The 27,761-nt window shown below is 38.8% G+C and overlaps 2 protein-coding genes across 14 annotated transcripts in view; one reads left to right on the top strand and one right to left on the bottom strand.

Moving 5' to 3' along the window:
• Nucleotides 1-18,764, top strand: part of LOC306850055 (ral GTPase-activating protein subunit alpha-1-like) — a 71,985-nt gene extending 53,221 nt beyond the window's left edge. For 7 of the 13 annotated variants that reach the window (XM_079385473.1, XM_079385470.1, XM_079385469.1 and 4 more), the window contains 3 exons: nucleotides 762-889; nucleotides 12,758-12,882; nucleotides 16,926-18,758. In XM_079385473.1, coding sequence (XP_079241599.1) covers nucleotides 762-889; nucleotides 12,758-12,882; nucleotides 16,926-17,071 — 399 coding nt within the window. In that variant the 3' untranslated portion in view covers nucleotides 17,072-18,758. Of the gene's footprint in view, nucleotides 1-761; nucleotides 890-12,757; nucleotides 12,883-13,920; nucleotides 13,952-14,060; nucleotides 14,428-16,257; nucleotides 16,373-16,925 lie in introns of those variants that run through there. The other 6 variants (XM_079385463.1, XM_079385471.1, XM_079385465.1 and 3 more) reach the window with 4 other exon arrangements.
• Nucleotides 18,765-20,023: 1,259 nt separating this feature from the next.
• On the bottom strand, nucleotides 20,024-21,559 carry LOC306850775 (insulinoma-associated protein 2-like; the record flags this gene model as incomplete). Its single annotated transcript, XM_079386634.1, has 1 exon — nucleotides 20,024-21,559. The coding sequence occupies one exon, from the start codon at nucleotides 21,557-21,559 to the stop codon at nucleotides 20,024-20,026; it is 1,536 nt and encodes a 511-aa protein (XP_079242760.1).
• Nucleotides 21,560-27,761: the final 6,202 nt, after the last annotated feature.

Below are 27,761 nucleotides of genomic sequence, written 5' to 3'. Positions count from 1 at the left end.
AGGCCTGGCTTTTATGAAAGTCCATTTAGACCCCATTTCAGTGCATGAGGGCTATTCACTGTGTCTTTTCTGCTTAATGTCAGGGATTTTTTTCATGTAACAGGGTGAAATACGTCGGAGGTTTTGACATTTCCATACCTCCTTTTATTTGAAGGATAAAGCTGCTAGCTTATAGGATGTGTAAAGCCCTGTTCACAAAAAAGTATGCTGAAACTAAGTATTTCAATGCAAACAATGTATGCATTCTGAAAACAAACGTTTACCTGAATATAATATTCTTTATCTGAGAAAAATTGAATTCACTACCCTTCTAGAGTTTGGGAGAAAATCAATTAATACTTTTATTCAGCAAAGACACATTCTATTTCTATAAATATAGATAAATACCTTTATAATGTTACAAAAATGTCAAATAAATGCTGTTCTTTTAGACTTTGTTCATCAAAAAATACTGAAAATGTATCATGGTTTCCACAAAAATATTAAGCAGCAATGATTTCAACATTGAATAAAAATAAATGTTTCTTGAGCATCAAATCAGCATATTAGAATGATTTCTGATGTTATGACTGGAGTAAGATGCTGAAAAATGACATTTGTAATTTGTAATTGAAAATGTAGACTTATGGGAGTGTGAATAGGCCTTAATACTGATTGAAATGTGTGTTTTGTCCCTGCTTGGAGCTGCTCACATTTTGCTCTTCACAGGCCATTAAGTGTTATGATATAGGACATATATCATGTAATCTCACTTTCCACAGGTGCCGTTCTTTGGTCCCTTGTTTGATGGAGCCATAGTGGACGGAAATATCTTACCCACAGTAGTGCGAGCCACAGCCATCAACGCCAGCAGAGCTCTGAAATCCCTCATCCCTCTTTACCAAAATTTGTATCCTTTTCCAGACTTTACCGAGTGCACATGTGAGCTTTTGTCATGTTTAAGGTGGCTTTGGTATCATTGTTACAGCCTGCTTGGTTGGTTTTCTGCTCTCTCCTCATGCCGTACAGACCTGGCTCACGTATGTACGTATTGACTTGTGAGCAGTCAGGTTGGTTCTGATGGGAGCAGGTAGAGCCGCTCGATAATTATTGATGTCTTATTTCTCAGCCCTGCACATGTAGAGCACCGCTCTCTGCTCACCCAGTCAGGCGGGTGATGGAATCATTCTGATCACTCCTCAATGCCTGCTAACCGTGATGCACAGCCGTTTGCTTTTGAAATGCTTCTCTGGCAATTTAGTGTTCTTTTCTGTCTCTCTTTTTCTGTCACACGATCTAAACCTCTGCTGTTGTACTTAATCTTTTTTTTTTAGGCTTTTTCAACTTCAAGTTATTATTATACATAGACAACATGCATTGTCTCTTAAAATAAGCTTAAATAGTAGTAGTTTTGGCTTGTTTACCTTTATGTAATATTAGGGCTGTCAACTTTAATGTGGAAAAAGTTAACTGAAATCAGTTTTTATAAATGAAACTGATATGAATTTTTTCTGCACATAAAGACAGCAGTTTGATCAAAAATGCAATATAAAACTAATATTGTGAAATAATATTGCAAATTTTAATAACTGAATTCTGTTGTAATATATTGGTCTTCAAGAAACATTTCTCATATATTATTAATATTTTTGTGGAAATTGTGAATATTTTTCAGGATATATATATAACACACACACATACACATTGTACAAATATTGTAAAAAAAAAAAAAAAAAAAGGCAAATATATATATTTAAAATAGAACAATATACATTTCTTTACTGTCAATTTTGATTGTTAATGCATCCTTGCTGAACAAACATATTATTAAAAAAATAATAATAATAATTTACTGACCCCAAACTTTTGAACAATAATGTTTATTACTTTTTATTATGTTTTTATTGACTTGGTCATGTTTTTATTTTTTTCTCATCTAATTCTGATCCTTTTTAACACTGCATTGTATTATGAGATTAATTGCAATTTCTAAATCTAATAAATTGACAGCCCTAATAATTAGTAGTGCTTACCAAGGGTTAATGATTTGGACTTTTAGTATTAAACTTCAGCTATGGCTTTAAGTGATTAGACTTGCGAATGGGAAAAATCCCATAGTTTTATATTGAAGGATGAACCTGAGCCATATCTAGAGACCAGAATATCATTGATGGTTGACTCTTTTGACCCTTAAAGGATCCTCATTTTGATGAGAAAAAAGCTATTTTAAAGAGAGAAGGAAAGGATTTGAACTTGTAAGCGACCAACCATCCTCCATAATTTTTGCATGGTCAAGTGCCACTAAAAAAATGTAGTTTCTTTTGCTTTGACAGCCTGCTTTGTTTTGTCCAAAAACAATTATTGGTAACTAATTACAGCCACTGTATGCTTTGGATAATGTTCAGTATCCGAACCTTTCCAAGTCCAAATTCAGCCTCTCTTGTCTCGTTGGCACCAAAGACCTTTAACCTTTCTTTAAGAGTGCTCTTTTCTTCTCAAAGAGATGCTACTTCCAGAAAACAAAGCGAAGTCAGCGAGGAGGGGAGAAGAGAGAGAGAGAAAAGGGGGGGAAAGCGATTCTCATCTGCCATGTCCTCCAAGCCAGAGAGATTGTTTGGCTCAGCTTGAGTCTTTCGCTTGCAGCAATCTCGCCCATCTGTGTGCCTGCGCGGAGCTCGATAGTGGACTGAGCTATTGATTGGCGTGAGCTGCACAGGTCGATGCTCCTGACAGCCTGAATTACAGTAATCTGTCATTATCGACGGATGTCTCTCCAAACCTTTTTTCTCTCTCTCTGTCTTTCTCTTTTCTCTCTCTTGGTCTGTTTTTCTTTCAGTCTGATTCCCTTTATTTTGAAACTATACCTCCCTCTTTTTCTCTTCCTTTGAGTGCCCTCGCACCTTCTTTTCATTCTGTCCTGTGCGAATAATTGATGACTGTGAGGGATGGATGGCAGGCTAGTAGTGATTAGAAGATCTATGTGCCAGACGAGCTGCTCTCCTACAATGAAAACGGGCCATGAGACTGAGAGGACCCCAGGGATGTGAGGAAGGAAGTCACAGTATCTCCTGCTTACCTGTTGATGGTGCCGCCACATGCAGTCATTGCCGAGAGAGAGAAAGCGATGTAGCCTAATTGTCCCTCTAACATCCTCGTATCTCTGAATCAGTCACTAACGGGAGGTGTGGTGTAGTAGTTAAAGTGCAGAGCTGGTAAAGTCGCTGGTTCGGTACCCATAAGGAACAAGTCATGTCGTTCCACTCACCCTCACCGTAAGCTCATAACTTATAAGATATCTAGAATTTTAGGGTTGGGTATTGAGAGTTTTCCGAAATTGATTCGATTTCAATTCACAAGCTCTCAAATTTGATTCACTCTGGTTCAATTCTGATTAATTTGAGTATATTGTAGTAATTATTTTTTTCTTATAATAGCTTACTTATAAAAGGTTTTCTACTGCTAATTCAGTAAATGGTACAACACATATATTACATTATTTAATTTGTGTTGGGAATCGAGTTACATTGGTCACACTTATAAGAGTTATTTGCTCATGAATTGTATGTTTTTCACCAAAAGACCCGTCTTATAAGAGTGGTTCATTTCTGGATTCAGGATATGCTGGTTACACTGTGTTTTTGAATCACTAATAGAACCAGCTCCTAAGAGTCATGTGTTCATTTAAATATGCTATATTGATCATGCTGTATGTTTCATTAGAAGAACCGACTCATAAGATCCTATCATTTTGGATTTAGGCTGCACTGGTCATGTACATTTTTGTTTTACTAAAAGAACCAACTTGTAAGAGTCATTCATTTTGGGATTCACTTTCACTGGTCGTATAATACAATGTATGCTATTTAAGTATCTAAAAGAACCGGATCAAAAAAATATTTCTTTTAGGCTAAATGTTTAGGCTACAATGGTCTTTCTATATGCTTTATGATTCAATACTTTAAGTGAATCAAAGAGTCAAGGATTGGATGAATTGGACTGCACTGGTTGCAGTCACATTTTTTCGGTTGATTTGTGTAATTTGAAAGAAGTGGATGTACTTACAATAAGTACACTTGGAAAGAATACATTGGCTTTCAAGTCTTTCCATCCATATAATCATACTCATTTTCTTCCACCTGAATTGCATTACACGCTGAGCCCCAGTTTACCACCTTTAGTTTCACAGAAAAACTAAATTATATTTGGTCTGGATGCAAATGTAAGGTGCTGTTCTTGCTGAAGAGGTCCTCATTTAGAAATTTTCAAATGACGCATGATCACAGCAGCCCCTCTTTAGCTCAGCAGAGACATGCGTTGTGAGGTAAATGATCTAGATTTAAGAAAGACAGACCAGCATTATGCCTTTTTCAAGCAATGTCAAAATAATTTTTCCCCCCAAATTTTTGCCCTGAAACTATAAACTTTTTAATTCACTGTTCTCACTTTTTTTCCCCTTCATCTCTTCTCTTTTCTCATTCTGTAAGCCAACACGCCTCAACCTCTCTTGTGCCTGATTCTAAGTTCCAGTTCCTTCTCTTGGCCCCGGGCTGCGTCCATCTGCCTCCCCGCACACTGATCCCTCATTCGGCATGACTGTGAAATTAGGGCCTGGAATGGAGAGAAAGGGGCCTCTTTGGTCTTAATGTCTGTTGGATTGAAAGGGGAAAAAAAACAGCAGATAGCAGGTAGCTGGCGTGGGTCAGTGTTATGAATGCTGGGCATACAAAATAACAGGGTTAAACCACAGATAGCACAGGAGTAATCCAAAGGGCCATGTGTGGAAAAAGAGCCCGAGCTCGGGGCCTTCCAAGCAGCCTTAGTCTCTGAGGGCACCATGTTGGGTCTGAGTGATAAAATGTTCTGGGCTGCCATATGTGGAAGTGTGTGTGCGTTTTAAACACCCCACTTCGATTAGAGCTAGTTGACCTGTCTCGCCCCCAGGCTACCGGATCGCTACAGCTGCTAGTCTTCTTGTAACGCATCCTGGAATGAAGTGGATCTAGATCTGGTCCTTCAAGCCGTGATTGCACGGCGAGAGAAACCCACATTATCTGATCCGTCTGGCTTGCGGCTGCGAGTTGGCCGGGGGGAGATTGGGTGTTGTTGGCTTGGACTCTGCGGGGGAAAAAAAACACGCAAGTCTAAGAGTCACGGCCATCTTCCATCTGTCAGTGGTCGATTGGGACGCAGGGGGAGAGGGGACGTGTTAAGCGGCTTCCCCATTGGCCGTGCCAGTCCAGTGGTGTGTGTGGGACCGTTCCAGCTCCGGCGTGACAGCGGGGGCAGGCCCGCTGGCTGCTGATTGGCAGCGATAAGTGCCGGGCTGCTGGGGTCAGCATATGGCAGGGTGTGATAGCGGAGAGAGTGGAAGAGCTTTGGGTCATAGCCTCCTTCCTTCTGACTCTGGCTTTTCCAAGGGCAACCGAGCTGATGGAAGCAGCAGGCCAGCGCTTCCCCTTTTGTCCCCATGCTTGAGCGGCCTGCACGCACGCACACACACACACACACATTCGACGTAGCCACAGCCAAACGCCTAACAGGCAGCGCTGCCACACACTGCCAGCTCTCACAATGGGCCCTATTGTGTCCTAGTAACAACGTGGTTTGCTTGCTTGTGTGTGTGTGTGTGTGTGTGTGAAGGGGGATGGAAGGTTGCACTATTCACTAATTGTCCCATCAGTGCCGAAAAAGGGGATTAAGGGGGGGGTTTGGGGTATTGGTGGGGTCAGTGCTTAATTGCTTTTGCCATTTTCTTTCTCTTTCTGTCTGTTTATCTCTTTATTTTGTGCATTACTCATTATTGTAACTGCACAAGCGACACCCGTCGCTGTTTTTTTTCCAGCACAGTTCACCTCAGTGGCATTAATATGTCTATCACTGAGCCACTCCTCCTAACTTCTCTCCTGTTTTGACCTGTTAGCACTGACAGCTTCATCCCCAGACTTTCCAGTCAGTCAAACACAGGCCGTGTGTGAATGATTGAGGTGCAGGGTGTGTTAACAAAAAAAAAAAGTTGTTGTGTGGCCCCCTCCGGCTTGGGATAGATTGGTAAACAACAAGCTCCCTGGGGGTGCATGGCGATGGGGAATGTGGGTCTGACTCTTACGAAGTGTTTAGGATGCGCTGCAGGCTTCTTTCATGGAGTTTGTGGATTGTGTAGCAGAGACACATGTCTGTCTCTATCTGCCTGTCTGTCATTTTTATCTGTCACTTTCATTCATTCTACCATTATATCTTCCTGTCTATCTTCCTGTCTATCTATCTGTCTGTCTGTCTGTCTATCTATCTTTGAAAGCAGTCTTAAAAACAGCTTTCTGCATGTATTTCCAAATTAGTTCTGTGAACTAATTTTAATTTTTTATTTTAGTTTTTTGAAAGTTTTACTTTACTTTTTTTAATGACTTAGGGGATGAATTCAGAATGTATTGTTCTATCATCCTGTCTGTCGTTCTAACATTCTATTGTTCTGTCTATGATTCTGTCTATCTATTTGTCTATTTGTACATCTGTCATTCTGTCTCATTTTGTCTGCCGTTCTGTCATTCGTTCTACCATTATATCTATTGTTCTGTCTCCCTGTCTGTCTGATCTGTATGTCTTTGTCTATCGTCTATATATTGTCTTTCATGTATTCTATTGTCATTCTGTCGTTCTATCTATCTGTCTGTCTGTCTATGTTTGAAAGTTTGACTTAAAAAACATCTTTTTGCATGTATTTCCTAATTAGTTCTATTAATTTTTATTAGTTTTATGAACGTTTTACTTTACTTTTTTAATTACTTGAAAGGGATGAATTCAGAATGAAGTACCCCCAGAATATTCCTGCAGCCTTTGTTCTTTGAGAAATTACACAATCGCTTATTTTTAGGGAGGGTGGAATATTCTAGAAGTGTCTAGAATTGCCTAATTCTACATGAATAAGGGCCTAAATAAAAAAAAAAAAAGTAATAACATCTTCACATCTGATATTGTTTTGACTGGTAGAGCTGTGAAGATTATCCACAGAATTGCATAATAATGTATTATTTTACTTAAATGTTACAAGTTTTGTCCAGCGGCCCATCAGAACCTGCTGAAACATGTTAGTAGATAAACACTCCTTGTGCGAATTCAGACCTCGACTGTTTCTGTGAAGCTAAATGTGATTTAAAGAATTAATAGCCATGGCATTTGAAAGCCGTGGTGAAAAATCTCCACTCGTTAAAACCACAAAATCAGGTTACTGTTTAAAAAAGACATGCACAGGAGGCAGATGGCAAGCCCACCTTCACTCATTCATACTAATCAGGCCTGCCACGTACGTGTGGCTCGGCGTACACACAGCCCTCTCTGATAACATTAGCGCTGACTTGCACGTCGTGAATGTTAAATAAATGTTGCATTTGCAACGGCAGCACGCACATCACTTTCCCCCTGGGGCGTGGGGACAGGATGCAAGGCGATAAATCGGGCCGGCCGCTCTCGGGGCTGTATTTCATGAGCCCTTCAATTTGGTTTCAGCGGAGATTAATAGGAGAGGCTGTGATGCTGGAGCCCGGGCCCAGATCAGTGTCTCGGAGCCCCAGGCAACGGTGCATTAGCCTGGGCTATCTCTCCTCTCATCTGCTTGTGCCACGTGGAGACATTGGCCGTAATGACGGGGCTATGGCAGCCAGCCGCAGCACCGTGCCTCACTAATAAAATCACTGTTAGGGCCACGATATCAGCAGGCATCAGATGGAAAAATAAACCGATTAGCCTGCACTTCAGGGCACACATAGATTTCTGTAATTATACTCTGTAAAACTCCTCAAATTTGATTATTTGTGTGATGTTTTTCTCTGTCACTTTTCTGATCTCGTTCTCTCTCTCTGTCTCTCTAGCGTTGGTGCGAATGTATTTGTATTGGCGGATTTTGGCAGCTCATATCTTAATTTTTAAGGTTTCTTTTTTAAGTTGGTTTGATCAACATTTTAATATTTGATTCAGAATTTTTCAGTATGTACAAGTAGGTAGATCTGATTAGATTTCTTGATCGACGGCAGATCTCTATAGCAAAAGTTAGTTTGAAGTGTAGACATGGAAGCAATCCGTTTAAAGGAATAGTTCACACAAAAATGGACATTTGCTGAAAAATGACTCCTCCTCAGGCCATCCAAGATGTAGTCTCAGCCTCATACGTCACGCCCACGGAACATTGGCTAAACGTCTGATGCTTATGGCACACTTTTCTGGAAACACTTCAGGAATGTTGAAGTCGTAATCTGACTGGTTGAATTAAACCGGATTTCCGGGAGATGCGAGTGTCGCGTTTATTTTCGGTTTTATTTTCAAAAGTATGTGAAATACTTAAATTTCGCGGCATAGAATCTTTAAAATACATCCGAGAGTTTCACACACCGGTTTGTTATTGTGGCAACATTTCCGTGCCCCGAAACGTGACGCTAAACGAAACTAACTATGATTGGTTGTTTGACATGTCGGTCAAACGGCCTCATGGCCAATGAAAGCGGACATATATTCCAGACCTTCAGCCGTCAGTCTGAAGGTCTGTCTACAGAGACTACAAGATGTGGATGAGTTTGTTTCTTCATTGGAACAGGTTTTTGAGAAATTTAGCATTACATCACTTGAGATGAAAATGAGATGATAAAAAGATCACAATAATCTGCAATAGAATACAAGGCCTTTATTAATATTACATTCTTCATTGGAAGTTGTCTTATCTGAATCAGAAAAGAAATATCCACACCAAGCACAGTTTACAAGTGAAAACAACAGTCTAAAACTGTTCTAAACTAATATTTTGGTGGATTTTGATGAGAAAAGACAACAGGGGAGGAACTGGAGGAAGCATTATTATTTTGCTTCAAAAGATTATCATCTTTGCTTCACAAGAGGCTAATTGATTGACTGAAGTGGATTGCTTATGGATTATTGTGATGTTTTTATCTGATATTTGGACTTTCATTCTGACGGCACCCATTCACATTGGTGAGCAAGTGATGTAATGCTAAATTTCTTAAAAGAAAGAAACTCATCTACATTTTTGATGTTCTGAGGGTGGGAAATGTTCAGCAAATTTCATATTTGGGCGAACTATTCCTTTAAGCAGCGTCACTGAAACTGTATATTGGCTAAGTGATTTCTCACAGGGTTTGACAGACGTGTCCTGACAAAAGCACCTGTGGAGACCCTGCGGTTTGTGGTTTGAGTGAGCGGACTCCTCTGTGCGTATACCATCGGGTTGTGTGAGGATACGAGAGCTGTTCGGCAGCCGGACAGTGGCTCGCTCTGTGGGGCTGCGGATCCTGTTCTGGGTTTCTTTTGAAAGGTGCCAATGCTGTCCTACAGAGGAATTCTCAGCACAGATAATAACAAGCACACCATGTGGAGAAAATGACTGTTCATGTGTGTAATTAAAATGAGGCGTGTGTGTGTGCGATTTGGGACAGTATTCTCACAGGGCGCATCAGTTACTGTGCTGTGTTAATTTGCAAGGCGAGAGCAGGGAATAGCTGTGCTCTCGGAGAGTGGAGATATTGGCTGTGTGTCATCCTTGTACTGTCACACATTCGATTGTCCCAGAACTCTCAGATGAACTGATGTTTCCAGGCACAAATGTCCTTTGAGATGCCCCGTTTTTATTTGAGTTCATGCTATATTTTAAGATTTATTTAGACATCAGTTCAGTATAATGAATAGGTTGTAGCTGAAATTGAAAACTGGATTTTAATTGAGGTGACAAACAGGATGCATAATTAACTTAAATTTAAAAATTTGAATGTAAACAAGATTTTTGAATGCAAAGTAAGATTTTTTCAAATGTTTTTTGGAGTCTCTTATGCTTAAGGCTGCTTTTTTTGGGGGGGGTACAATAAAAACAGTAATATTGTGAAATATTATTACAATTTAAAATAACAAATTTATATTTTAATATATTTTGAAATGCAATTTAAATTTTTCTGTGATGGCAAAGCTGAATTTTCAGCATCATTATTCCAGTCTCAATGTAACATGATCCTTCAGAAATAATGTGTCTAATATACTAATTTGGTGCTCAAGAAATATTTCTTATATTATTAATGTTGAAAATTGCTTTGCTCCACATGTCATTGCGGTCTGCCTAAAAGTGTTCGCCAAACACCATGTTGTCATAGAGGAGTTGTCAGGTTCAAGGTGGCTGACATGACTTTGACATCGTGAAAAGCTTCTCCTCCTTTCCAGAGGTGTGCTTCTGTTCTCCAGCGCTGCCGCCGGCTTCGAGAGGGGGAGGGAACAGAATCGAGGGTAGCAGGAGTGATCAATTTGGAGGCTATCAGAACCAGCATGTTCAGAGTGCTGAATTAACACACCACCAGGGACTGTTCCTGGAGCCCACCACGAGCCCTTCACTCCTAATGTGCTAACAAGCTCACTTTTGCGGTCTCTTCAGTGGCAGTTTCTCTCTTTCCTTCCAGAACCCAGGAGTTCACCACTGTGACAATGAAAAGCTCCCTAGGAGGGGGGGGAGAGGCCAGGAGTATTTTTTTCCCCCCTTCTGCCTTTCATCCACAGGGAAAATGAGTTTCTGGTAATGCACAAAAGGCTCTTTTTTATCCTCCTCTCCTCTTCTAGCATGTGATGCTAGAGAGGGCGCGAGAACCCGGCGCGCACTCTCTTAAAAGGACTTTCTCCTTTTTAACAAGCCGTCATAAAAAAAACACAACCCATCAAAAATTCAATTACAGTGGATGCAAGGCCCAGGTTATTTGGGTGAATACATGGTGCAAAAAAGAGAGAAGGGGAAAAAAAGAAGAACTGTTTTTCCCTTTACCTCTCTCTTTGTGACACACAAAGAGCATCTGAAGTCAACAGCGGAGAGGATTTGTTGTCTTGGTGACAGGGTGGCATTAGAGGCTCATCTCAGTTTCAGGATGGTGACCACATGTTGGGCGGCTCTGAGAGGGCTATTAAGACGCACAGCGTTGCTGCTCTCGCTGGTTGGAATGGTTGCCCGGTTGTAGCCGGACTATCGGCATAAAATCTGTTCCACTTTGCAGCTTATTCTGGTCATGAGGCATGCATCCAGATCTTGACTAATACCAAACAATTCAAAACCAAGACCTCTCAAGAGTCTTAGACGTTTTAGTCTAAAAATCAGGTTCTTCATTTTAGTGTCCTGAAATTCAGAAAAAGCTGATTTAATTCCAGCTTCAAAGTTTTTGTGTATTTGTACTTTTTTAAATATAGATTTGAGATATTTTAGATGTAAATATTTCATGTCATATTCAGTGGTAGTCAGTTGTATGCTGACTGAAATGGCATCTAAAGTTTTAACTTCTGTTTTGTGCAGATTTTTTTTCTCACATTATTGTCAAAAGTACAGTAAGAACAGTAATATTATGAAATATTATTACACTTTAAAATAACTATTTTCTGCTTGAATATATTTTAAAATGCAAGTTATTGGTGTGATGCAAACCTGAATTTTCTGGAGCCATTAATCTAGTCTTCAGTGTCACATGATCCTTCAGAAATCATTCATGCTCAAGAAAAAAAAATGTATTATCAGTTTTGAAAGCGGTTGTGCTGCTTAATAACGGAAACTGACACATTTTTTTAGGATTCTTTAATGAATAGAAAGTTCAAATAAAACAGCTGTTATTTGGAACAGAAATCTTTATAAATGTCTTTAACAGTTGATTTATGCATCCTTGCAGAATAAAAGTAATAATTTATTTTAAAAAATGTACTTGCCCCAAACTTTTGAATCTTTTGAATGGTAGTTATATTACATTTATTCTGTACATATATCTGATTAATCTCTTATGTATATAGGATTTTGTGTATGTATTTTGGCTGGCAAGTTTTGAGCAATATAAATTAGTCTGTGTCTGCTGAATTATCTGTTAGTGGTTCATTTTAGTAATTTGGAAGTGCAGAACAAGGAGGCCACAGCTGTTGTCTACAAACAGAAGCTTTGACTTCATTTGTAGTAGTCGTGACTGAATGTTTCAGTCAGTGAGACTATATGAATGCTATTCTGAGCCGTTAACAAGGCTGTCAAGACCGTCACCGGCTCTGTCATGTTCTGCTTATGGTTGTAGTACAGCATGTCTAATTACGTCTCACCCACAGACACTTTCTCTAGCTGCTTTCTCTTCTCCTCTGTGGGAACCTCTCACCCACTCACACTAGGGTTCGCTCTAAAACAGTGGGACCCGTCGGCAGGAAACAGGTCTGCTGGAGACAGGAAAAGGCAAACGACAGAACTGCGTGAGTGTTGCGTTGCCTAACGGAGACGCTTCCTACGTGTTCCTCTTCACCGGCAGAAACACCCAAAGAACTAGAGCCGAGAATATCTTCCCCCTGCCTCGTCCCAGCAGGACCTCAGTTTCTCGCTCCGTTTCTCACCGCTCCTCCATCAGCATCCGTCATTATCCGAACCGTGTGCTCTTGGCTTACTAAGTTATGAATGCAGCACAGACCATATGCCACCGGTCTACTTAATCAAATCGTCCCCATTTACAGAATCCCTCCGTTTTTAAACCCATACACAGCGATATAATCCAATCCCTTCCATTTACTCAATACCATAATTTTTCTTAACCGAATAACACAGACAGTAAGATGTCCATTGATACCCAATGTCACCATACGTAAAGCAATGACAGCTTCGTAATGCAGTTTACAGTATGATGGGAGAATTATTAACCCATGGCATCCTGGCTAACTGTTTGACCCCTATTGATGTGTTTTTGTCGCTTATGAAATCGATGCACCAATCTTGTTTGACTTTAACTCGTATGTTTATCAGCTACGAAGAGAGAGCGAGATATCTGGAGACGATAGTCCAGCACCACTTGGAACCGACAACGTTTGAGGACTACGCGGCTCGTGTTTTCTGCCCTGCACCTTTCCACCATCTTCTCTCTGAAGCAGGTGGGCATTGACTTAATGAATTGATTCTTAATTCATTTTACACCACTCACTACACACCTTCGCAATTTCATTCAGTTCCAGGCTTATAGAATCACATGCACACTTAATTTCTGTCCAGTCACTACATTTACATTTTTATGCATTTTGCAGATGCTTTTATAAGAAGCAACACTGCATTCGATATACATAAACACTACCATTCAAAAGTTTGGTGTCATTAAGATTTATTATTTTTTTGGGGTTTTTTGAAAGAAGTCAGTTATGCTCACCAAGTCTGCATTTATTTGGTCAAAAATGCAGTAAAGACTAATATTGTGAAATGTTATTACAATTCAAACACCGACTGGACTTGCCATGTTGATAACAGTCGTGCTGCTTAATATTGTTGCAGAAACCGTGATGCATAAAAAATTTAAAAACAGCATTTATTTGATTTGATAAATGTCTTTACAGTCGCTTTTGACCAATTCTATGCATCCTTGCTGAATACAGTTTCTTTCAAAACAAAATCTTTCTGAACATCAACTTTGGTTTTCTGGGAATCGAACCCATGCCCTTGGCATTGCTACTGTCATGCTCTACTATTTTAAGCTACAGGAATGCACCTTAAAATGAACATGACAGCTGAACTTGAAGCAAAGGCAGTCCAGAAGTAGCCTTAAGCCCTTTTTGTGGAAGACAATTCCGACAAAACTATTGCAGATAAATTAATTTCAAGAGAATTCATTGATCATTTCCCCCAATCACTCACTGAGAATGTAATACACAAATAAGAGTCGTTATCCAAGCCTTTCGTTCACATGCATGACTATACACAAATTAATTTGTGTTTTAGTTCAGTTATTGCAACACATTTGCTTTCGGGCTGAAAAACTTTCTTTAGTTTCGTATTTTATGCAAATTGAGTTTTTCAAACCCAAAGCTTTTATTCTGGCTTTTGCGTTGGGCTCCTGGTACCTTCTAAACCCAAATGATCATTTTTCTTTTCATTCCCATTTAATTTGTTATTTTTTATTTTATTTTATGTTTCCCCTTCAGATCATAATCTTTCACTTGTGTGTATCTAAAGGTAAGATTCCTGAAGATGCCGTACACTGAGGCTGCCTGATTGTCTTTTGCGTTTGTTTGGCTTGTAACAACGTTATAAGCTTCATCTTGTTTGTTCGATTCCTTTCTAGACTGAATCGTGTTCCCTTCTTTTTCCATGTTTTCTGTGTTTTGCTCAGTGGGAAGTCTGGAGCATTCATTGCATGGCATGTTCACACAAGATTCACACTGTTCACCTCTCTCTAGGTTTCTAGAATTCATGTGTGTGTCCAGCACGATCTCACTCACCTCATCTTCTGTTCTTTATATCACACATATGTCTGTCTATCTGTGTAAATATAGAATGGAATCACCAGAATGGTACAGTATAACAGCTCTCATGTGGATAATAGAGCTCAGCAGCTCAGCTTTTTTAGCAGCCTTCGTTCTGGAAGTAAGCGTTTTTGAAGATTCTTAATAAAGAGTTCTTCAACCAACTCTTGATTGAATCACAACATTAAAAAAAAAAAAAAAAGGTGTAAAGTCTCTTAGGAGTGGATTTAACTATGTCACACAAATCACTGAGGATCATAATCTAATCTGAGATTTTTGTGCCTGACTATTTTACCAATACATTCTTTTCAGTAAACACTACTACCACTGTGCTGCAATGCGAACATATAATAATTGCCTTTACAACAATGATCATTTGACTGTACACTACCAACATTTAGGGTCTGTAGGATTTTTTGTATTCATAAAGTAGACATCGTTTAATTACCAAAATGTAATTAAAGTTCACAGTTAAAGAATTTATAATATTACAAGAGTTTTCTGTTTAAAAAAAATTATTCTGTTCTTTTTAACTTTCTATTCAGCAAAGAATCCTGAAGAAATGATACCATGGTTTCCATAAACACCTTAAGCTGCACAACTGAAAATCTTTGCATCACAGAATAAATTTAATTACTGCTAATTTTAAAATATATTCAAACAGAGAACAGTACTGAGCCCCTAAAGGGACATTGGCAAAAAATGAAGACTTTCTCGTGCGCACGAGAAACTTTCGCGTGCGCACGAGAAACTATCGCGTGCTCACGAGAAAACTATCGCGTGCTCACGAGAAACTATACTTTCTCGTGAGCGCGCGAAAGTTTCTCGTGCGCACGCGAAAGTTTCTCGTGCGCACGCGAAAGTTTCTCGTGAGCACGCGAACGTTTCTCGTGCGCACGCGAACGTTTCTCGTGCGCACGCGATAGTTTCTCGTGTGCACGCGAAAGTCTTAATTTTTTATTTTTTTGCCAATGTCCCTTTAGGGGCTCCGTAGAAAAGTTATTTAAATTGTAGTAATATTTCACAATATTACTGTTTTATTGTATTTTTGACCAAACAAAGCATTAAAAATCTTACCGACCCTATATTTTTGAATGGTAGTGTACGTTATCCCTTTTTCAACAGCCGCAGAACTCGTGTAGGTCTTTTTTAAAATCCTTCTATAAATAATGCTGCATTATGTGAATGGCATTTTACTTCTGGAACCCTACTGCTGAGCACGATCGATTTACAGAAGTCATTCAGGTACAACTTTTGCAGATGATTTCCTTGTATTATTCAAAACCAGCGGAGAGTATTACATGTGGTGTTGCAGTATCGTTTCAGTGAGGTTGGTGTCACAGCATTCGTTTTTAGACTTTAGCTACTAGTGGGTGGTAATCCTGACATCTTTGTGTGTGTGTGTGTGTGTGTGTGTGTGTGTGTGTTTATGTGGTTTATGAGGACACAAATGTGTATAATGACATGGGTATGACAGAGGTATTCCAATATGAAGGTGGTTTATGAGGACACTGCCTATGTCCCCGTAATTCAAAAGGCTTAAAAAACATACTAAATGGTGTTTTTTTGAAAATCTAAAAATGCACAAAGTCTCCTGTGAGGGCTAAGTTTAGGTGTAGGGTTGGTGTAGGGCAATAGCACACAGTTTGTTCAGTATAAAAACCATTACGCCTATGGAGAGTCCCCATAAACCACAAAAACCAACGTGTGTGCGTGCGCGTGCTTGTGTGCGTGTGTGTGTCAAGTGGATGAGCGAGTGTGTGTATGAATAATAAACCTTCATGAGCGTATGGAGAGATCAGCTCTTGCATTTGTTGTCTTGTATTTTGTGCACCTGCTACTGTTTTCCCTCTCAGCCTGCTCACACCTTTATCTTGTATCTCTTCTTCTTTTTCTTCCTCCTGTCTGTATTCTTTCTCTGCTTTCTCTTACATTCCACATCACTTTGCATCTTTCCCGCCTCTCTCTCTTGTCGTCCTTTCTATCTCCCATTTCTGTCCATTCTCGCACCCCAAGAGAGAAATGCTGTGATTTTTCTGCTCCTTCCCAAACCTCAACTAGAAAACATTGGGCTCATCAAGGTAAAGGGAAAAGGCTTGAAACGGAAGGTCTTTCACGCTAGCTGTGAATGGTATGCAGGAACTGAAAACGGCAAAGTACCTTCTCTGTTTTTTTCCTCCCCATTACTCTTACTATGTAGTTTGTGTTGTGATATTGTAACTGCACCCCTGTTGGTCTCATCGAGGGACGAGGTGTCAGATCTCGGCGTTGATTAGTCCCAGCATCCCCTGTGATTCGCTCTGTGAACTTCACCCACAATGCACTGGTGCATTAACCTCTCACGCCTCTCAGGAAGGGGTTTTCACACTTATTTTGCTCTCTATTGGTTACTCCTGGCCTTTATGTACCATTTGCCAAAATTATTCTAACTGAGAGGTTTTTCCCGTTCCAATCTGAGTGAAATTCACAATGATCACAAAAAACGTCTTTAATATAGACATTTATTTCCTACATTTCAACCCAATATGTATTTCATATTCTAATTCATAAACCCAATCTAAATGTAACCCTGTAATGAGATGTCACATTCGAGATGTAGGTGTGTTTAGCGTGTGAACGATCTTGCGTTGTGACGTTCTGATCTCTGTCTTTCCTTTTTCTTCCACCCCATCCCTCCCCGACAGGCTCATGCCTCGAGAGTCAGCTAGCCGAAAGTCCAGCAATGCAAGTAGGCGGGAGCGACTTAGCCTCGCCAATGTCACCTCGTGCTAGCAAGAGCCGGATGTCCATGAAGCTTCGCCGTTCCTCAGGCTCCGCCAACAAGACTTGACCTGAGTGAGCAAACACACACTTCACTCCATTCGCGCTCACTCCGGAACTCCGCCCACTGCACTGTCAGAGACAAACCACGCCCTCTTGCCTGCAGTAGCCACGCCCCATATGCTGTCTGACTCCTCCCATTCAGAGCCAGAGTGATCAAAGATGACTAAAATTTTTATTTTTGTCGATCGCTGATGGATATCGCGTTGCGTTTTACTTAACTTCCTCTGCTGTTGTCGTAGCTGGTGCCACTGAAGCTGCCCACTACTCAGTGATCATTAAAAAAAAAAAGCTTATGAAAATCTTTCTTTTTGATTTGCCATCGTATCAACCACAACTTTTTATATTTGTACAGAACACGCGACAAATTGATGGCGGGAAAAAGGTGTTCGAAAACATGTTTGTGGAGCAGATTTGCGTTTAACCCGAAGCACTTCTTGCTGTTACGCATTTCAGTTAGTTTTCTCTCCTAATGTGGAACATGTTTTTATATAACATTGACACTCACATTTGTTTGTTTATTTGCTGGTTTTCTTTATGGATCACGGTTTATTGCAATTTGTATATTCAGTTTTCTCTTCATTAGAATGTTACTGATTTTTTTTTTCATGTTAATGTTATACTGAACCGCCCCTTTGTCATTTGTAATGGTTATTTGTGCGTGTAAATATCTATAAATATAAAATATATACATATTTAATGTATGTGTATAGTGTATGAACAGTATCTGATCTGTGTACATATTTAACAGTATTTAAATCAACCAAAAAAAAGTCAAAAGACCACTTAGAACAAGTCAAAGAGCAAGTCTTCAGCTTGAATGTCTGTCTGTATGGCTAGATTTTTGCTGGACTCTATCCCGTTGTTTTGTTTTGTTGCACAGCAGCATTAGAGACGATCCCGTTCAAGTTTATCAGCATAAATCATTTGACTGCAACGTTCTTTTTGATTTATCTCATCTTAGATGGGATTTTTAAGGAAAGTGTGAATGAGTTGCCACATTAACAGGTCTTGCAGGGAGACGGCGACGTTGCCAAATTGAACCGAACTACCCGTTTCAGGACTTTTCGAGCTAGTGAACGGCGTGTTTTGAGACATTTGAACAGCCTTTTTTTTTTTTTTTTTTTTAACGTGTAGATGTGGAAGTGTACAAAAAACATTGACACTAGCTTTGGTCTGCACTTTTCCGTTTATGAGGGTATCTGGCCCTGTAGACTACGGATGCAAGTTATATAACTGTTGCCATGTTTAAGATAAAATCCAGTTTGTATATTTTCTTGAAAGCTATGTGAGACTTCATGAGGGTCAGATTTTATTATTTTTCTTTTTAATTTGATATCATTTAGAAATTTATCCGAAAAAAATATATATATTTGTGGAGTTTGAAATCATGCAGCACCCTTTTGGAGTGAAATTATAACGTGTATATTAAAGGCCTGCACACAAGCAACTGAGACCTGTGCGTAACTTCAAGAGGAAAAAAACATCCTCATGGGTAGATTTTGTGTATGTTACTACTGACCAAATGCTGCATGATTCCAGTACTAACTGCATGTGTTGATATAACAGCTGCACAACACACAAGCACACGCACAGATCCACAATAATGTCATATGCTAGTATCTTTATACGTATGTATCGGATGTCGAAGGAGAGTGGATGTGCAACTACACTTAAGAATAAAAGTATTCTTACAACATATCAAATCCTGTGCAGTTACTGGGTGCATCAAATGTTTCACCATTTATGATTCTTTTAAGTGCACCGATTTCTGTTTTTCAGTTTTAAGCAGCAGCTCCAGTGGATTTGTGCAAATAACACACGTGCTACATTTAAAAGGATATTTGAAGACAATTCGATTTATTGACATTTTCATTCCCCCGTAACAGCTGAAAATGACTACATATGAAAATATAAATATGACACTTGTGGTTTATTACATGTTGGCCTCTAATATTCTTGATGTATGCTATGGCATTTCCTGCCAGTTATGATATAAATGCATTTTTTTGCAGCTACTGTTGTCAATCAAAATATATTGAAATGTACAGTACCTTCATTTATGATCTAGAAATCAAAGCACCTTCTAAGACAATTGAGATTACGTAAGCTTTCCATGGGAGCTACTTTTACAATGAGACACAAAATATATTTCTTCACTTTTCCCATATTATAAGGACATATTAATGAAAAACCTGCTGTGAGCCTTGATTCTCAAGCCTGATAGATTTAGAGTTTTCCCCGCTATAAACATTAAATAAATTAAACCAGCAACATTAAGTACCTTTAATGAGTAAGAGTTTATAACCTTCAATAATAATTTATATAGATATTAATCAAACCTGAAAGTGGTTATGATAATCAAATTTAAATATATAACGAGCAAAGTATTATATACAGGGTTCACATGGTCATGGAAATATCTGAAAATGTCAAAGAATTGAGATTTCAAGGCCTGGAAAAGAAATTATTCAAATTAATTTTAAAATGTATAAAAGTAATTTGAATTTTCAATATTTAACATCTATGTTTCTTGTTATTCTCAGTTCTGATACATTTACTTGATGAGAAAAATCCTTTTTTGTAATTAAGATTTAAAATAATAAAAGCTGTGAGAAAATTCTATAATGTTAACTATTTCTATAGTTAATATAGTTCTCATCTCTTGATTTGATTGACTATATATGTATTTGTGTGTGTATATAGATATACATATATAGAGAGTATCAACTGGAAAATTGATGCTCAAAAGTGAAGGAACCCTGTATATGTCCGTTAATAACTTGCTGTACTATTGGAAGTTTTAAAGTGATACCCAAGATTATGAAAGGTTACATAAACTGTTTCTGCTGTCGACAAAGAAAATTTGCAAGTTCTATATTCCCACATAAAGACACCGGACCTATTATTAGTGATCATATCGACAACGAGTCGTTAGACCCAATCTGAAGTGTTTGTGAGATCAGCATCCCGGCCTGACGGCCATCTGTAAGAGCATCACCTGTCTGTTCTCTGTGGGATGAGTCTTGTTGATGTGTCTGGTCAAACCCGGAGAACTGAAGAACGTGGAGGGACAGTGTTTGCATGAGTATATCTGCTGTTCTCCAGGACTCAGATCAGGTCTGAGGAGTAAGTCCTCTCTGACCGCGTGCCAGAGTCGGTGTTTGTCCCTGATCTCCGCGGAGGGGAAGTGCGCTCCGCACAGCTGACACGGGAAAGTGATCTGTCCGCTTTCGATGTGAGCGTATGAGGATGCTTTGATCGTCTCGTGCGCGGCCAGGTGTTTCCTCAGGTAGGCTTGCCTGCGGAACTTCTTGCTGCAGTAGTGGCACTCAAACACCTCTTCCGGACCTGACGAGGGCAGGTATGGGGTGCTGGTCCTGTCGGGCTCCTCGGGGCAGTGATCGAACAACCTCGAGCTGTCCGTGGAGCCGATACGCATCTCAAAGCATTTCTCCGAGGACGGGAACCTTTGGTCCAGAGGAGGGTCTTGGGATCCCCTGTGCATCATGTTGCTGTCCGGTGCTGATCTGTGCTGGTGGGAGCTGTCCGGACTCAGCTGGTGCTGATTGTTCAGTCTCAGCTTGCTAGCGTTCTCCTTCCCCTCCACCGAGGTCTTCTCGTGGTTGTGCGCCTCCAGCGGAGACTTCTTCGCGTCTCCAGTGCTCAGGTTGCGAGGTTTGTGCCATCTGCGGTGAGACGCGAGGTTGGCAGGACAGCTGAAAACTTTGTCGCACTCTGGACAGCGGTACTCAACCCGGACGATCCTGGAGCACTTGTGCTGGGCTAGAGAAAACGGATCAGGGTATTCTTCCTTACAAAGCTGGCAGATGAACTCACCGAGCGGTTTTTTTCTACCACTTTGCGGTGCTAGTTTTGACTCGGGAATTTCTTTTTTTATTTTAAGCCCGAGGACCGGTGAGGTGGTGACTTCGTCTTCAAAATTGAGCTTTCTGATGACTTTAGGCTTTTTGGGTGGTTTGCTTTTTCGCTCTGAGTCCATGAACGCGCGTTTTACGCACTGGTGAAAGGCAGGGTAGGTGGGCACCGATGAGGGCACCGGTGTGCCAAACTTCATGTCAGAGTGGTTCATTAGCAGACGCTCGATTGAAGACACCGGGGTGGCCAAGGGGAATGACTCGGCCATGGCTGGTGAGCTGAGACACCTGTCCAAAAGCTCCGTGCTGATGGGTTTGATCGGGCTGTATGAGTCGGTGCTGTTGCGCGGAGATGACGCACTCTGCTCCGGATGGCTGAAGTAGCTCTGTGCGTAATCGAAGCTCCCTCCAATAACCCCTCCAGAGTCCTCCAGAAGATGTTTAGAACTTACATCACTTGTCCATGATTCCGTTATAGGTTCCAGCACATCTGGCACACTTGCATTTGCAGTTTGGGTAGGCAGGTCCTCTGTGCGCGGCTCTTTTTCTTCTTGCGCTCGCACCTTGTAGGATGCAGATGAGGCACGTTTACTCCGTTTCACTAAAAATCCTCGTGGCATCTTCACCCAAAGTCCAGATGAAACTACTGAGGAGAAGATGCGGGCTGGATACTGTTGCCGTGATGCGTCCCGCGCGCGTTTTATCCTTTGGGTCGCCTTCAGGTTCTGTGTGAGGTCACTGTCAGTGCCGCAGTTGTGCCCAATCAGTGCTGACATTCAAACGAGGAGGGGGCGGGGCGAGCATTAATGAGCTGTTCCAGTTACAGATTCATTTCTAATGGGCAGCAGATTGTTATCTCAAAGGTCTCAAGGGATCGATGGGCTCTTTAACCTTCCCATGTTTTACAGTTTCCTGTTCAGTAATGCGAGATCAGTCCACCGAGCTTAAACCTAAAGAATATGTGACTATATAGAGGGAATTATTTATCAGGCTATACTTAAATTAGCTTCAATTTTAAATATGCAACCCTGTCCCAAGACAAAATAATATTATTTTCAGAATCATAATATTAATAACTATATATATATATATATATATATATATATATATATATATATAAATCAACTTTTGTCAATTTTAAATAAAACGTTTAGAAATTATATTCCTAATTTGTATTTATTTATTAGTACTTATTTGTACATCTCTTACATAAAATGATTAATTATTTAGAAAATTTTATTTGATTTAAAACAAATAGGCTAGTTTTTTTTTTAAACGTTTTATTTATTTATTTATTTATTTATATAGCCTAGTTCAGCAAATGTTAATGTTATTAGCTTTTTGTTTTGTTTTCATTTTCATTATTTTCTTCATTTCATTGTTATATCAATATTCTTTTTTTATGAAATTATAAGAATATTATTATTCCTAATAATACTGTATTATGGTGACAGGGAAGCAAATTTCAGTTTTGATAGTCATTTTTCTAATGATATCAGAAGCTTATTCAAGTATCTTATATGCTAATGATTAATTCCCCCTAAATAAAAAAATATATATTTGTTTCTTAATGTTATTTTAAGTGAAATGTCCATATACAGAAATCGCAATCTATTTGCTTAAATGTGTTGTCTTTAAGGTTAACACGTTTATAGCTACATAGCAAGAACGCAATTAATCTATCGCAGTGTTTAAACAACACAACAGGCTACAATACAAGAATAGATCATATTGTAATTGGTGGTCAAACAGGAGTGTGCAGTGAACGCTGGGAATATGCGCCGCTGGTTTTCCCATGTTGAGGGTGTTTGGGGTCAGTCAGGCTGCTGATAACCTGCAGAAGCCGCGGACGCTGATAACAGACGCGGCTCTTTATTCTGTGGAGCAGGGGGCGGATGGATGCTGCTGAAGCCACAAACCTGTAAGCATCCCATTATACTGAGCTGGGATTCTCCTCCCAGGACACTCATCTGGACGACAAATGAGCGTGAGACAGATAGACGGACAGACAGACAGACAGACAGATCATGGTTGGCTCTTGATTTCGTTCTGCAGGAGATGATCAGCTCCAGCATCAGACTCTGGCAGCTTTATACGGACAGATTGTTGAATAATTAATGTTTAATCATATTTAATTAGGGCTCGTGTTGCATTTATCACTAACACAGTTTTGGTCCATTAGCTTAAAATTATGACATGGACGTCACATCAATTTAACTGAAAAACACCGGTGTAAACAAATAAATATAATTAGAATTGATTTATTTTTTGAAAACAAAAAAAGGAATTGAATGGTCCTCTCCATTGATGCATTTTTTTTAAAATAATTAATAATTGTACAGACCTGGTTTCACTGGCAGTATCAGTCACTTTAACAAAAAAACATAACCGGTTTAGTTTATTTAGTACAGGATGCTTTTTTAAAAACTTGCATTAATAGGCTATTTAGATTCTTAAATGTTTGATTATTATTAAAATATATAATTGTCATTATTGTAAATGTATATGCAAATGTATAATACATATTCAACGATGATGACTATTTATGGCTGCGTGTGGTTTATGTGAACTAATCGCTCAGTCACTGAATCTACTGTTTATTACAATCTGTCGCCATCTAGTGGACTATTCGAGTAATTGCTCTTTTAATGTTTTTTTTGTTTTTTTTTTTAATTGTAAGACCTTTCCTTCTTTTATTCATTCACTCTCTCCCTCCCTCTTTTCTCTCTCTTTCATTATTTTACCATGTGTCTTTCTTTCTTTCTTTCTTTTTCTTTCTTTCTTTGCAATTTATATATAAACAGCCATTTAAAAAATGTTTAACCCACTGTGTAATAGAGGTATTTCACAGATAGATAGATAGATAGATAGATAGATAGATAGATAGATAGATAGATTAAAATAAATAAATAAATAAAACAAACAAACTGGACCTAAGCATTTAAAGAACACAGAACTTTCAATAAATAAATAAAAGTGTGTCTAGGTTTGAAGACACAAATAAATGCATGGTCACTGTGGTGTCTGTGTAAATATACTGAAGGAACAGGTTTGTACAACTATAGGACAGGAAGAGCTAAATAAACTTATCAGTGCATCTAAACCAACAACATGTTTATTAGATCCTGTACCCACTAAACTACTGAAAGAGTTGTTACCTGTAGCAGAAGAACCGCTTCTCAATATTATTAACGCATCGTTATCTTTAGGTCACGTCCCAAAACCATTCAAGCTGGCGGTTATTAAGCCTCTTATTAAGAAACCACAACTAGATTCTAATGAACTGGCAAATTCCAGACCCATTTCAGATCTTCTGTTTATGTCTAAAATTTTTGAAAAAGTTGTGTCTGCTCAATTGTGCTCCTTCTTGCAAAAAAATGATCTCTATGAAGAATTTCAGTCAGGTTTCAGGCCTCACCATAGTACAGAAACTGCATTAGTTAAAATTACAAATGACTTGCTTCTTGCTTCAGACCCAGGCTGCATCTCATTGCTAGTATTACTTGATCTTAGTGCTGCGTTCGACACTATAGACCATGACATACTCATAGATTGATTACAAAACTATACTGGTATTCAAGAGCAGGCTTTAAGATGGTTTAGATCCTACCTGTCCGATCGCTACCACTTTGTTTATTTAAATGGGGAGTCATCTCAATTATCACCAGTAAAGTATGGAGTACCACAAGGATCTGTCCTAGGTCCTCTGCTATTTTCAATATACATGTTGCCCCTTGGTAATATTAGAAAATACGGGATTAGTTTTCATTTTTATGCTGATGGTACTCAACTATATATCTCAACAAGACCAGATGAAACTTCTCAACTAGCTATCTAAGCTAATAGATTGTGTAAAAAATGCATGACCATTAAATTCAGATAAGACAGAGATATTATTTATTGGACCAAAAAACGGTACACAGTAACTCTTGGATTACAATTTGCAACTAGACGGATGCACTGTTACGTCCTCTAAAGTCAAAAATCTGGGTGTTATATTAGACAGCAACTTGTCCTTTGAAGATCATATTTCCCATGTTACAAAAACAGCATTCTTCCATCTTAGAAACATTGCCAAGCTTCGAAACATGCTACCTGTTTCTGATGCAGATAAGCTAGTTCATGCATTCATGACCTCTAGACTGGACTATTGTAATGCACTGCTAGGTGGTTGTCCTGCATCTTCAATAAACAAGCTACAGATAGTCCAAAATGCAGCGGCTAGAGTTCTTACCAGGTCAAGAAAATATGATCATATTACCCCAATTTTACTGTCTCTGCACTGGCTACCTATTCAGTTCCGTATCATTTACAAAATATTATTTCTAGCCTATAAGGCCCTAAATGGTTTAGCTCCTGCGTACCTAACTTGTCTTCTACCACGCTACAATCCAACCCGCTCCCTAAGGTCGCAAAACTCTGGACTTTTGGTAGTACCTAGGATAGCAAAGTCCACTAAAGGAGGTACAGCTTTTTCACATTTGGCTCCCAAACTCTGGAATAGCCTTCCTGATAACGTCCGGGGTTCAGACACACTCTCTCTGTTTAAATCTAGATTAAAGACACATCTCTTTAGCCAAGCATTCACATAATGCATCTTATAATCTTGTACTGCAGTTATATCTGATATATCTGAAATGTACTTTATTATTATTCTTTTGCTTGGGTTGAACAAATCATTTTTGCTTAGATGGAACGGCAGCTACGCTAATTATGTCTCTATTTGTTTCTCTGTTTCTGCCACGGGATTAACATCCCATGATAACTAGGAATTACAGGAGCTTTAACTTGCGTCACTATTTTACAAAAAAACACACAAATTCCATGAGATTGAGTTTTCACATTTGTTTTGCGTCTACAAGACATTGTGTTTGCATGGATAAAAGCATCTGCTAAATGAACAAATGTAATTTGCAAAAAACACTTGTCACTTTATTGTTTGTAGAACTGAATTGTCTCACCAGACAAAAAAAAAAACCAGAAAAGGGGAAATGCCACCTACACTACATGCACATGCTTTGTCTCTGCGTGTGAGAGAGAGAGAAACCTGTAAGTTAAATATGCAGGGAATACACTGGCCCTATAAAATCAATACAGACTCCTGCATAAAAGCTACAAAACTACTCATAACCATTACATAACTTGTACTGCTACACCCTTTCAGGTGAGATTGGTGTGGAATCACATTCCATTCATTCTGTGTGATTCATGGACCGAGCTTCAGGATTCCCCTCTGTCTCAAATGTCCTCTGCTTGAAACTGGGAAAACTGTGATGACTTGTTTAAAAGTCCTGTGCAGTGACACACACTGCAGAATCCCCACTCAACACCTCTGGGGCTTTAAACAACAGGTCTCGTGATGGAAAGATGGGGGAAACCTGAAGGTAAAAGGTTAGTGATTTACCTTATTTTCATGTTTTAAAAGTGTGCTTTATGTGTAACGTATAAGAAATGTAAGTGACACTAAAGTAGTCTGGAAGAAAATGGAAATTCCAGTGGTGTTTGGAGAGGGTGGGTCACACGTCCTTCACTTCACATCTAAACCTTCAGTGTCATTCAGTGTGAGTCAGCAGGTGGTGTGTCAGAGCATGCTGTTTCATGTGAGCAAGTTTCATATAAAAATGAAATTGTTTCACACATGAGTGAAAATATAGTGTTTATTTAGCTTGACGGACCACTGGGTAGGTCACCATCATATATCAGAGGATACCGGGTGCCTTGTTTAATCAGGTTCAAGAAATAGCATCTCAAATTATTTACAGGAATTTACATACATTACCATTCAAAAGCCTCTTATGATCACAAATGCTTAATTTATTAGATAAAAAATACAGTAATATAGTGAAATGCTATTATTAAAAGAACTATTTGAGTATATTGTCAAATGTCATTTATTCCTGTGATTTTCAGCATCATTACTCCAGTCTTAAGTGTCACATGAGCCTTCAGAAATCATTCTAATATGCTGATTTGCTGTTTAAAAATAAATAAATGTTGAAAACAGCTGAGCAGCTTAACATTTTTATGGAAATTGTAATACATTTTTGACATTTTTTGATGAATAGGATGTTCAAAAGAAGAGCGTTTTTATTCATATATATTAATTGTAACATTATAAATGTCTTTACTGTCACTTTTGATCAATTTAATGCTTGTTGAATAAAAGGATATATTTCTCAAAAAAAAAAAAAAAAAAAAGTCCAAACTTTTGTGTATGTAAAATATATACTAAAAATATATTAAATTTGAATAAATATATATATATATTATATATTAATATATAAAAATGTTTTAATTGCACAAGTGTTTGTATATTGTATTTAGCCTATATTAAATATTGCAGCACTGCATAAACACAAAAGTGCAACAATTAATGACAAATGAATATACGTATTAAACTTATAGGAGTAATTAATTCAGAAATAAAATAAAAATAATTTCTTCACCATCATCCTGTTCCAAGGAAGTCCATATGGCTTCCATGGAAAAGAAAAAGATAGATTCGGCATAATGTTCACACGGCTCTTATCAACTGAACTGCAAGTGAATGATGAGTGACGCCATCAAGCTCCAAAAATGATAACAAGCATCATAAATGCACCATAAAATCAGAATATTCCAAGCTTTCTGAAGCCATGTGATTGCTATTACAAGGAAATAATTGAAATGTAAGTCACTCTTCGTTCATAATCAAAAGATTATATTAAAATATGGTCACATGTTACACAAAAACCCATTGATTCATCGTAGCTGAATTATTCCTTAAGCATCACATCCAGATATTTTATTGTGTTATTTCACATGGCAACAATGCTACATATT

The sequence above is a fragment of the Barbus barbus genome (assembly GCF_936440315.1).
Source record: "Barbus barbus genome assembly, chromosome: 30".
Classification (NCBI taxonomy): Eukaryota; Metazoa; Chordata; class Actinopteri; order Cypriniformes; family Cyprinidae; genus Barbus; species Barbus barbus.
This window is presented reverse-complemented; position numbering and strand designations above follow the sequence as displayed.